We start from the raw sequence: 13,055 nt of genomic DNA on the forward strand, positions 1-13,055 counted from the left end.
AGTAAGTGACGAACATCTGTATCTTTACTAACCATGGAAATCTGCTTCCACCTATTTATCTTTTCATAGAAGTCACCAGCGACAGCTTTCTGACTTCTAACTTGTAATTCCGTTTATCCTGGTGGTGGTGGTTATGTGCCGTGGAGTCGGAACTGACCCATAGCGACCCTGTACAGGGTTTCTGAGGCTGTCAATCTTTATGGGAGCAGAAAGCCTCATCTTTGTCCTGCGGAGCAGCTGGCTGGCAGTTTCGAACTGCTGACCTTAAGGTTCGCAGCCTGATTCATAACCACTATGCTACCAGAGCTCCTTAGTCCAGGCCAACGCTATTTGGGCAAACCTGAGCAGCTTTCTAGCACCTCTCAATTTCTATCAAATATGTTATCAAATGAATCTTAAAAAGCTACAGTCATACTGCACTTTTGCAAAGAGTCCACTGTTGTCCACCACCAACCACACCTCCGTGGAGGCTAGACTTTCCTTCCTAGTCTCTAGGCCTTGGCGTACTTACTCCCGTTCGCCTACACCACCCATATTCCTCAGAGGAGCCCATCTCCTTGCTCCTCACTCCTGCAGACCATGCTAACAGTTGGTTCTTTGTTCACTCTGCTCCTTTGATTATAATGACTTTCCCTTCCATCCTTCCAAGTGAAAAAGTCCCACAGTATCTTATGCAGCCTTTCCAATATCAAGAAGCCCCGCAGGCAGGACAGGTCAGGACCTGGGCTGCTAACTGAAAGGTTGACGGTTCAAACCCACCAGCCACTGTGCGGGAGAACACTGAGGTCGTATGCCCAGTAAAGACGTTCAAGCTTAGTTCGAGGCTTGCTATCAGCTGAAACTGATTTTATGGCAGCGGGTTTTCCTTAAACTAGTTCACAGTAACTTTCTTCTCAAACTTCTGTTTTTTCTTTTGTATTAGCATACTGATTTGTTAACTAAACATTTCATATGGAATGCCTGTATTACTGCACTGCCCAACACAAACAGCACACACAACAGCTATTCACTCAGACACAAAGACTGAGAGGAGCTAGGGGGCTAGGGATCATAGTTTCGGGGTACATCTAGGTCACGTGGCCTAATACAGTCCATAAAGATAACATTCTATATCCTACTTTGCTGAGTTGTGATTGGGCTCCTAAAAATTTATGAGTGGCCATCTAAGATACAACTGTTGGTCTCTTCCCGGCTGGAGCAAAGAAGAGTGCGAGAATCCAAAGTTTCAAGGAAACAATGAGTCCAAAGAGCTAAGAGGCCACAAGAACCACAGCCTTCACAAGCCTAGGATGAGAATTAGTTGGTGCCCAGCTACTACTACCGATTGTTCCAACCACGATCATGATACAAGCTCCAGAGAGAAAGACAGAGAGAGAACAAAATTCAAATTCATTTAAAAAAAAAAAAAGACCAGACTTACTGATCTGAAAGTGACTAGTGGGAGCCCCGAAGCAATGGCCCTTAGATAGCCTTCAAACTTAGCACTGAGCCCACTCATGAAGACCACATTACAGGCAAACAGTCATGCATATAAAGTGAACCTTAACACTGGTGAGGGTCCTCAGAACAAGCAGCTATCAAGACCACAAGGGCAGCAAAATTCACAAGGCAGGAAGGGGTGGGGAGGCTGGGGAAGTGGAAACAAGGAAGCAAGGGAGGAAGTGGAAAGAGAGCTGGCACAGTGAAGGGACAGTAAGCAAAGTCGGAAAACTCACCGAATGGGAAACAACTGATTTGATTTATAAACTTTCATCTTAACCACAACAAAATGTTCCAAGAAAAAAAAAGAGAGATTAACACTAAGGGCAAATAGATCTAAGTTTGACCCAAAATAATTTAACTTTCACATGTTATCAAGAGGGACCAATCCCTGGAGAAGAATGCTGTTGTTGTTGTTGTTGTTGTTAAGTGCCATCGAGTCAGTTCCGACTCAGCGCCCTGTATAAGGCTTCCGAGGAGCAGTTGGTGGATATGAACTGCCGACCTTGTGGTTCAAACTGACCTCGTGGTCCAGTGCTTACCCTACAGTGCCACACCAGAACGGCCCTCGATGAGATGACTGACCCAGTGGCTGCAACAATGGGCTCACACAGAACCAATGTGAGGACGGTGCTGGACCAGGCAGAGCTTCGTGCTACTGCGCAGTCTCACTGCCACATTGGAAATGACTTGACAGCATCTAACAGCAGTAACACCATATAATTTTCCATTTTTACTGATCTTCAATTGCATAATATCAATCTCTTAAAGACAACTGAGTAGATTTCGGGAAAACTCATGATCTAACAAGACTCCAAAACCTTACAACTCAGCATAGGATACAATGTGCCTGGTTTATATAATGTATAATTAACAAGGAGATCTTCATTTGGTAGGACTCAACGTGCTTACACTCCATCCCTTTCTCTCTGGGCTTTGAGGCAATCTCTCTATGGGCACGTGCTTTGGCCTACTGGTGCTTTGAACTCTATACAAACAGGAGCCGTGGCAACAGAAATGTGCACAGAAAAAAATGTATTCAAGCTGTTTTCATTTTAAAAACGCAAATATGGAAAGCTCAGCTTAACTACTCCCAGGAGACTAAGAACACGAAACATGAAAGTGCATGCGTGTGCACACGTGGCTGAAAAATACTTCACTCCAAATAATGGATGTTATGTCTGCCCTGTTAAAATTCTTCTCACTTCCCTCTAAATTACGAAACAATATAGAATTTTGAAGTATAAATATTCAAGACCCCTTGTGTCAGTGTTACAGAGTTTTCACTGAAGGATAAATCATGAAATGAGCCTGGATTGCTACGGCTGTCCTTGTGGTTAAAACAAACACATTAAGGGCGGACCTTATAAAATAACTTGAAATAAAAGTTACTTGACCATTATCTGGGATGACAGGGCCTGCAAGTTATTCAGCCTTGTATCCCTCAGGCTCAAGACCCTGCTCCAATACTGAATTAATGCTTTGTGGAACCAAGGGGAGAGTATGCAAAAGTACCACCTCGGAAACCTAGCATGCAAGGGCAGCATCATTATTCAGAAAAATACTTTCCAGAGGAATTGTTAGGAAAATAAACCTAAGAGGCACTTGACATTTATCATGGGATGTGCCCACTCAGTCCGGGGCCCCAGAGCCAGCAGGGACACTCGGACACTTCCAGGCGCACCTTCTCATTTACTTTCTTCCTACTTGTCTTGTTGTTTTTTTAAGAGGAGGGGTCCCCGAACTTTACAGTCACAATGAATTTTCTCTCCCAGAAGAACAGTCTATCTTTCCATATACACACAGAGTTCTGGAATCAAGGCTGAAAGTTCCTGGTTTCAGGAAAAGATGAGTTACTTAAAAAAGGTTAAGCATGAAAAAGCAGATCAAGTTTTTCCTTGGGGCTGATAGATCCACCAGGCAGAAATGTATCTGAATCGAACTTGCAGCTTTCAATGATTTCTTTCTTTACTTTCATCTGGTTTCATACCCATGCCTGCTGAGATGTGCTGGGTTGGGTACTTCGGTGTGTTTTTCTGTGCTTCCACGTAAAATTCATTACAACTATGATTTGAAAACTTCAGTATTGTTTATTTTTTTAACCCTATCACATGAAATATTGAATAAGCAAAAAAGATGCAGTTTCTTATTCCTGAAGGTGTGGGAATGACCAAGCAAAGCAAAGGACCAGCAACAGCCATTCTGTATATAAAGATGTAAATTGAAGCCTAATTGTAAGAAATGTTTTCCTGGTTTACGATGTGTATGGGGCAGAGATGGAGAGGTGCAGGCAGGGGGGATGATTGGGAATTTTAGTCCCGGCTCAGGCCAGTCTGGGCCTGAATCCAAAAAAATCTATTGCTGTCTAATGGATTCCGACTCAAATCAACCCTCTGGGACGGAGTTTAAATGCCCCATGGGGTTTCCAATGTGTTTTTACAGACGCAGACTGCCACATCTTTCTCCCATGGTAGGTTTGAACTGTCAACCTTACAATTCACAGTCAAGTGCTTAACCGCTGAGAAAGGGTAGAGAAAGAAGCCAGCTGGGAGATTTCTCAATCCAAGAGAGTGAGTCAATGGGAACTAATCACATTCCTGGCTTTGGGGGGGGCGGCGGAAGGGTCTGGAGGGGAAGTCTCAGCCTTGAATTAAAATGGAAGCCAGAGCTCAATTAAACTAGGATAAAAGGTTGATGATTAATATAGCTACAAGCTTTATTTGTATTCTCTAATTCCTTATAATGTTGTCCTAACATCACTTCTAAATCAGAGACAGACATTTATGTAGAATTCTACACCCCCCAAAATCAGTTAGATAGCTAGACTATCACATTGTCTGTACAGTCTGATAATCACATCTATAGATTCAAGAATCTGTTTTCATAGTCCTCAGGACAAAGCCACTTGATTTGTTGCAGCCTGTCTACTAGAAAGTAAGCAGGCTTCACGTAGGGGTAACCTTGAAGACCTTGAAGACCCTCATTCTGACAGGATACTGTGGTAGGCTTCTTTTCAGGAACCACATGACCCCTTTATATTTTTAACAAATGAAGAAATGTCTTTTATCATTGTTTTTACATTTTCAAGAGGATGTCTTTACACCTGGTCCCAGATGTGTAACTTAAGCAGAATACTATCATGTCTGCTGAACCCGCTTCTATCCACGGCTCAGAATAGAGTTCAGTTTCTTTTCTTTCGTTATTCATTTTTAAACTATTTTGAGAAATTGTGTGTTACACATCATGCCCTACCTGTTGTTGCTGTTGTGTGCTGCAGAGTCAGGTCCGACTCATAGCGACCGACCCTCTATACGGTTTCCAGGGGGCGGCTGGTGAGTTTGAACCACCGACCTTGCAGTCCACTGCTTTCTCCCACAGCGCCTGCCCAGGACTCCTAAAGTTACGTACTACAACTTAAGCAGCTTAATTCTAGAGGATCCTCAGTCTCTCCTCTTCCACCTTAGTCTCACTCTGGTCAGGTCCACAATTCAATAATTCAGAAATGTCATTTCCAAACAGATAACCCACAGAAATACTGTTTGTTGAATTAAAATGTTACGACGAAGATGGTTGCTTCTCACATACAATGTTACCCCATATTCAAGTCTTTAATAAATCCATTAGACGTCAACATTCTGTTTCGAGGCATTTCCTGGTATTCTAAATAGTGCATTCGAAAGAAGATTCTAGTGCATTTAGACTACTAGCAGAGTTAGCTCTTAACCAACTAATAGAATTAACAACCATTCAAAAGGAAAGTGCAAATGTGCAAATAAGAGTGAATAAACACAGTTTCTAAACATGGAATACATTAATATCGGCTATAAATCCATACAACTAACAACAATTGCTGACAACATCTTTCTGAGCATTAAATGATACCACCAGGTTGTTTGATATACATTCTCTCTTCTCAAGTATTCAAAGAATCCAACAGACATGATCTTCTTAATTTTCAGATTCTTCAGGAGATTAGGACATTGTCATTTTCTCACAAATTAGTAAACAAAGAATGACCATTATCTTTGTCTGTTTTCAATCATAGAGCCAAAAGCAGGAACAACTCTAGCTAATCTTAGCTGGGATCTTAATTAGTACTACAAGTTTATTTGTAGGCGTTAAACAGAATATCACTCATAAGAAACAATGCCAGGATTATTATGCTAATCAATGGTGTAAAGGCCTAGTGCAGAAATACTTCAGCAACTATGAGGTAACACACTAGTTGTAGGCAGGAGGAACGTTTATAATGGCTCTTTTGGGTGTGATACATTAAATGAAAAATCAGAAAGGAATCATGCAAAAATCCAGTTGCCCATGCAAGCACCCCAGAGTCTAATCCTCTCCTCCTCTCAGTGCTGTTGTCAGACCACAGTAGTGTGCAGACTTGGAGGTTGCTGTCCTTGTTGTAATGAATGGGAAGAGGCAGACAGTGGCAGGGTGGAAACCTTCACCTCTTCTTCCCCTGTGGAAAAGTCAGTCATGCTCTAGTTATGGGTGACTAGATTTATTAACAGTCCCTGCAAAATACGACTTCAACACTTGGAATACTGACACATACACCAAATACATGCTTAGTAGCTGGAGTCCAGGTGTGAAACAAGACTCAAATCTTAAAATATAAACTTATTTAAGCTCTAAGCACACCCTTCATTTTAATACTATGTAGAGATAAGAACAGATACATATAATAGATAAGGAATTATAAATATACAAAAAAGGAAAACAACAACAACAACAAATGACCAGGAAAGCCATTCTTTTCCAAGTCAATTGGACCCTCACAGATACAAATGTTCCTAACAGGAAATAGGATTATGTGGAAAAATTGAAACTTGACTCTGAGAAGGTAAAAACCTGATTATTCAAAGAAGAAACAAATACAAATGAATGCTTTAAAGGCACAGACCATGCCTTTGAAAACTGAAATACAAGTAGATTTAAATATTAAATATTAACTTCTGAAGTCACTGGGAAACGGGGGGGGGGGGGGGGCTGACAGTACAATGATCCAATTGACTGAGAGTGAGAAGACTCCTCCTAGGTCAGAGAACTGAGCAGAAAATGAGGCCAGTTCTCCTAATAATGGCTAACTGTCTGACTCTAAGTGACTGCTTTAACACATGACTTAAAACTCCATCCAGTCACTGCGAAAATTAATTCTGAAACAAAGAACATTTGAAGAAAAATGGCCTCTCCAAAGTAAAATCTGGATGAACAAAACCTGAGGAAAAATATCCAATCCTAAACACATGTGAATATTTTTCTAAATATTATTTTGAAATAACAATTTGACTTAGTCTGTTTGTTAGACCTATTATGATTTGTTTTTCATGGCATTTCTATCATGAAATACTAAGCTTGGCAGAGTTCCTTAGAGCCAAATTGGCAAAACTGATAAAGTGACGAAAAAGTCTTTCAGTCCTTAAACCATGTCATTTCTTGGGTTTTTGATAAATTGGCACAGATCCTTTAAGTCCCAACTGCCTAGCATGAAAGCTACGTGAAGCAAACTCTAGACCAGAATCCTTGGTGAGAACGGAAGGCTAATGCGGACTAAGCAGGAGACTGACTCTCACCACACCTATGGCCCTCACTGTGTACTGGCTGCATAAACCTGAGCTGGGCCAGCCATCTCAACAACAGGCACTGCTGGCCGTGGGGGCTGCAAGTCTGTGACGGCAGAAATGTAGTCCTGTGGGGAGAAAGTCCAGGCTGGGGGCCTGTCCCTGTGAAGGAGAGCCTCCACGGCACACAGGGACAAGTGTTCCTATCAAGAGCAAGGCCACTGCTGACTGAACAGGTACCCTTAACAAGCTAGTTCACCTTTGGGGCAGACTTCTACCATTCCTAAAATGAAGGAACTAAACAGGTAAGTCACTGTCGAGGGGAAAAGATGAAGTCAGAACAAAGGTATGTGGTTCCAATCATAAAAAAAAAATAAGATCTGAAGGCCAAAATTTAATCAAAGTGTGCCCCCAAGAAGAATTACTTCAAAAACCCATCTACACCCAGTAAACTGGGAGTGCTGTCCCTACTCCCCACCCTAGTACAACGTGCCTAAAAGACTGCACCTCAGGAAGGAACAACTGACTTGAAACCCGTTAAAATACGCTTTCAATTAGGCTAAGGAAATGGACGTTGCATTTGGCAAACTGACAACTACCCTTTCCCAGGATAAGTTTCCGATATGCCAAGCTTTAATAACTAACGAAACAACCCAAAATAAACACCTCAGTGCAAATCCCTAATAGATACAAGCGCAGCATCTGTGTACGTAGGTGAGTGCCGCCTCTGCAGACTCCCTCCTCCTGGTTAGGTCCTCTATTTCACTGTGCATACCTAAAGAAGAAATGCACCATGGACCTTTCCTAGTGTGGGGCAAACTGAATATTACATCACATCTGAACATATGTTAAAGCAGCAGGTCTCTCAGAAGCAGCATGCACTCTGGACCCCAGTTACTCTATATGGGCTTCGGTGATAGTCACTGCAGGGTACAAAGCTGGACTCCAGTGTTCAACTCAAACACTGCTGCATTCTAACAAGAAGATGGGAAGAAATGACTAGGTATTACACTGCTTCAAATTAGACCCAGTGAATGAAGATGTACATAGTTTCCCAGATTTTCACCCTCTAAATGTCATTTCTAAACGTGACTAAAATTCTAAACCATCTAGTTAAAATGATTCAATGAAACATTCAGTCCCCTGAGGTGTCTGCCAAATATTTTAAGCCAAGAGAGGATTCTATTGTAACTTTTAGAAACATTTTCAAGAATTTTAGTACACTAAAACTCAACTTCTCTAGTCATCGCAGCCTTGAGAGTAACCCAATAGTAAGCATACTACCACCATTGATAACCAAGAAACTACTCATAGCCAAAAATCTAAAATAGCACGCTTCCTCCCCAAAACACACAAGGATTCAGAACCCGAAGCCAGTGACTAAGTCTTAGAATTTGGAGAGGCGGACTTTGTTTTAAGATGTCCTTTGGTTGAGTACTGTGCATTCAAAGGAAAAATAAACAGGCACCAAGACAGGACCACATTTAATGGCACACTGTTTTCATAGAGGAGCTCCTTTAGATGAAGACTTCAGAGGGCTAACATGAGGACACCTACCTTCACCAATCAGTGACTCCGTAACACTACTGGGGCACTGCCCGAATAGCTACTGACTTGAAATCCCTGCGTTCAAACTACTTTGCTATGCTACCCAGACAACTGGATGACTTCGAAAGTGGAAGAACAGATACTCTATCAAAAGTGGTCATGTAAAAAGCCACATGAAAGTACAAAATGAAGACAACTAAGAACTGGCGTTCCACAGAGGTATCTTGATTCCTCACATCAAGTCCTGTTGTTCTGCTGGCTACCAGCCCTCTTCTTCTCCGTTACCTCAAACAACGTAAGAAGCACTTCGTTAGAGAACACAGGCCTGTTGTTCCCAAGCAGACACACTAAGCCCTGCCTCTACGTCTCTGTCAGGAGGTTTCCATCAATAGCTATGGCCTTTCCCTTCTCCCTGCCAACCCAAATCCAAAACGCCTGAGTCCACATCAATTCCTACCTCCTTAGCAGTCAGAGGCACAGCGATGCCGCTCAGAGTCCAGTATCACAGTCTCCACTTCCATAGATGTGTAATGTTATCTGTTCAACTACACTATAAAGTTCCTGGTAAGAGTGCCCCTATTTTCTCTCTCTTTTGTATTTTCTGCATAGACTAATTCATTGTGGGTCAAACAGGAACCCAAATATTCATATTTAATTTGTTTAGTACTTTATTTTCATGTTTAGAATATCTGGGGAAACGTGATTTTTTAATGTTGTAGTTAGTTATGAGATATAATACCAGCAATCAAAATACCACATTCTGAATGATTAAAACACAACAAAAGATTACATTCGAATATGCTGTCTTGATTGGAAGAAGGAAAAAAGACATCACCCGGAGCTGAATGACACAAGCGTGTTTCACAAGTGCATCTCATGTAGAAGGAGAGGACTAACCCACGCTATTACCTCCCAACTCTCATCAACCAATGAGCACATGCTGTGACTCCCACACATCGCCACAGTTGGCGCTACTATGCTTATGTGCATTCATTTCCTTGTAGCAACTGCCAGGGAAACTAAGTCCACTGCATCAACTGTCCTCTCTAACCCCAATGCTGTGGGTAGCCAAGGGAATAAAGACAAAAGAATTTTGATTTGCTCTGTGAATCCATCAGTCAACTTTGCTTATGACAACAAGAGCCGGAATGAATGCCTTCCTGGCACATTCTTACAGTAACACTTACTGAGCCGTACCTTAAAGGCCCTGACAAAGAATAAAAATAAGCTCTATGAACTATGCAACACAGGGAGTGAGGACTGCACTCTACTGAGGATAGTCTTCTCATCAGGCATCGTAAGGGTCTAAATTACTATTAATAAGGATTTCCTTATGTATAAATATTGTTATGGGAGTTCAAAACCCAAAGTTCTGAAACCTTCATGGGTTAACAGTATAAAACCGGAAGTACTAAGATATCAAACGTATTGGAACCTAACATTTTCCCCTAGAAATAAAAAACATGGACAGAGCAAAACAGTAGCGGGTGCTCCTTAAACGATTTCCCCTTCACAGAAGTGTATTTGTGCACATACGATATGTCTGTGAAGCAATAATCAAAGCTCTCAAACATTAACATACTTTATTACTAAGTAGCACCATCTTGAGATATATGTGTATGTACGCATAGATGTAAGTGTGTACCAGTCAAAATAAGTACCTACCAAGAGTAGAGAGTGGCTTTATCCCTTAGCCTCTATTACCATCTTAATAATCTTGTTGTGAAACCATTTACTTTTAGAACGCAAAGTCAGACCTTGTACATTTCAGCGTTTTATATGACATAGGAAAGATTGGTAACTGTCTTTCCTATTGGTAAATAAAATGCTTCCAAACAGTAACTAGGCATAATACTCCACCATCCTTATAAAGCTCCGTATTACAAGGCATCCATTCAAATTTTATAAAAATTTTTAGATTATGATAAAGACCTTAAAAATTTTCCCCACAGAAATGTCAGCGACTAATAAAAAGTAGTCTAATTCTGATCTTTCATTGCTCCCTTCCTGCCCATCAACAAACAGCCTGAAGGCATGAGCAAGTCACAAATTCTCAAAGATTTTAAATGAACCTACCTGCTATAGGGATCCCTCCCAGACCTGTGTTGTGCTGAGGCGGGAGATTCAAGTCCAAGAAATTCCTATTTGAGGTGGGGTTTGCTGTGTGGTTCAAGTGCATGACGCTATTGCGTGGAAAGGCCATCCAAGGATAGCGGGCAGCCTGGCCTGGGAAACTGAATGAATTATAAACCGCTCGGTGCTGCTGAAATTGAGGGAACCTCTGTGGCAAGACTGAAAAGGTACTATTGAGAGAGTTGGCATTTGCAGGTGCAGCAGGATGCAGGAACCCAGAGCCTGGACTTTTGGCGGCTGTAGTGTGTGAGGAAGAGTTCTGGAGAGAGGTGGGCGAGAGCGAGGGTTGGTCTTGGACTGACAGTTCTTTCTCAATTAGGTCTGCTAAGGCTTTTCGAGTGACATCAAAGGGATCAAACCCCAAGTCATCCTCTGGTTGTTTAGAAGAACCAAAGCCAAACGCTGCTTGCCAGTCTGTAGAGGACGCTACTGGGATTGTTTCTGTGGGGGAGAAAAATTGTGTTTAACATAAAACACACAGCTCAATTTCTGACTTAACAAGCATCCATACTATTGAAAGTTAAATGTGTCATATCACAAGACAAAAACCAATTACCTGCACATTTAAAAAAAAACAACAAATTATTAGCATACTCATTAATGTTATATAATTATAAAAAGGCCTCATATGCTTCTAGCACATTCTTATTTTATTTATTTTGCTGTTGTTTCTGGCATATTTTTAAGCTACTAACTTCCTGAATTCCACACTGATTTTTGCTAATCAAGCAAAATGACACTCTCAACCATTCCTTGACTGTGTCATTTAGATTGCATAATAAATCAATCTGGCAGATTTTGATTACTAAAGCTAACTTTTTTAAATGTTACCTATCAAGGACAAAGTATAAATCATTTTGAATATAATGTAATTTAATGGGAAGAATGTTTATTAAATCGTTTAGCGTTCGTTTTTTAATTGGCTGCTCCAGAGATACTATTGTCCCTGTTACTTTAACACACTAATTATCTTACATTAATTAATTAATAAAAACCTTATAATAACTAAAAAATGGAAATGGCTCAAAAATGCCAAAACACATCTTTTACTATGAAAGAACTTACCTCTATATTAGTTAGGAGTAAGATAATTCTTAAATTTAACTGTACAAACAGAAACCTGACTAAAAATGCCAGCTCTTCTCGACTTCCCAGAAGAGCACACTATTTATTTCAGCGTGAAATTAGAAGACAGCCACTGGTTTCTGGAGAAACCAATCTTTTAACAGTACTTTCTGCGCCACACTGCAATTACTCTACCTGCGTGGAGAGCACGGTGCATGTGAGCGACAGCATTGCATACCTGACGTGAAGAGGCTCTGTGGTTCAGGCGCTGTTGGCCACTCACTGGATGACTGTGGGGAGCTGGGGAAAGGAGGAAGCCCGCTTGGGATAGGGTTGGGGTGGCGAAAGTTGTCTGAGAATAGCGACTGTGACTCTGTTACTGCCCCTTCGAAAGGAGACCGGGCACTGTGATTGGATGAGCTGATGGGGATGACTGGGTTGGATTTGGATAAACCGGGTGGTGGTGAAGGCGTATCACTGTTAGATACCTAAATAAAACAGGAAAAGGAAATTATAATCAATACAAGCTTATACATTTTAAATAAGTCACGATTTAAAAGGTGTACGACTAAATGTGCCGGAAGTATGGTCTTCCAAGTGGGGCACCTGGAGGTTTTTATGAGAGAGCCTGGGCTTTCAGAAAATCAGAGAGAAACTGCACTGCCTGAAAAGCGTTACAAAGCTGGCCTCCCTGCCTCTCATTTTCCAGAAGAAAGACGATGTCTCCCGCTCTGGGGCTTAACTGTGGTATTATTATGCCCAAGGATGAAAACCTTCCAGAGTCCAAATAACAATCGATCAATAACACCCAGATTGCTGACGCAGTGACTCTATTGCTAGACTCTTTCTGCAAACGACGAGTCTCAATAGCTTGTGTTCAACCAAACTGAAGAAAAAAGCTCATCAAGTTGTTCCCAGGCAGCCCATCAAAAGTCATTTTTAGGGGAACAGACAAGATGGCAGATTGGGTGGAAGTACAGTGAAGAGCTCTGTTAGCAACAACACATAATACCGGACCAAGCAGGCTCAGGCGATGATCCCAGAACTCGGAACCACATATAATGGAATATTTAGAAGGTTGGAAGGCTTACAGCTAGGGTAATGTGTAGCAGAAGCAAGAAATCCATTGCTTTCTAATTCAAAATGCTCAGCTGCTCCTGGAACCGCCATTTTGGCAAGATCAAGCAGGGGAAGGATCAGAGGAGCCACGGATGCCTGACAGAACCATGGAGATAAAGTTGCGGACACTCTTTTATCTTTTTT

At 41.5% G+C, this 13,055-nt stretch overlaps 1 protein-coding gene across 6 annotated transcripts in view; it reads right to left on the reverse strand.

The window, feature by feature from the left end:
* CNOT4 (CCR4-NOT transcription complex, subunit 4) overlaps positions 1–13,055 on the reverse strand; it is a 158,164-nt gene that overhangs the window by 24,465 nt on the left and 120,644 nt on the right. For 4 of the 6 annotated variants that reach the window (XM_006861153.1, XM_006861151.1, XM_006861152.1 and 1 more), the window contains exons 9-10: positions 12,031–12,280; positions 10,671–11,168 (exon numbers count right to left, since the gene is read on the reverse strand). In XM_006861153.1, the coding sequence (XP_006861215.1) occupies positions 10,671–11,168; positions 12,031–12,280 (748 nt within the window). Of the gene's footprint in view, positions 1–4,874; positions 5,945–10,670; positions 11,169–12,030; positions 12,281–13,055 lie in introns of those variants that run through there. The other 2 variants (XM_006861154.1, XM_006861155.1) reach the window with 2 other exon arrangements.

Source organism: Chrysochloris asiatica, unplaced genomic scaffold, assembly GCF_000296735.1.
Source record: "Chrysochloris asiatica unplaced genomic scaffold, ChrAsi1.0 scaffold00041, whole genome shotgun sequence".
Lineage (NCBI taxonomy): Eukaryota > Metazoa > Chordata > Mammalia > Afrosoricida > Chrysochloridae > Chrysochloris > Chrysochloris asiatica.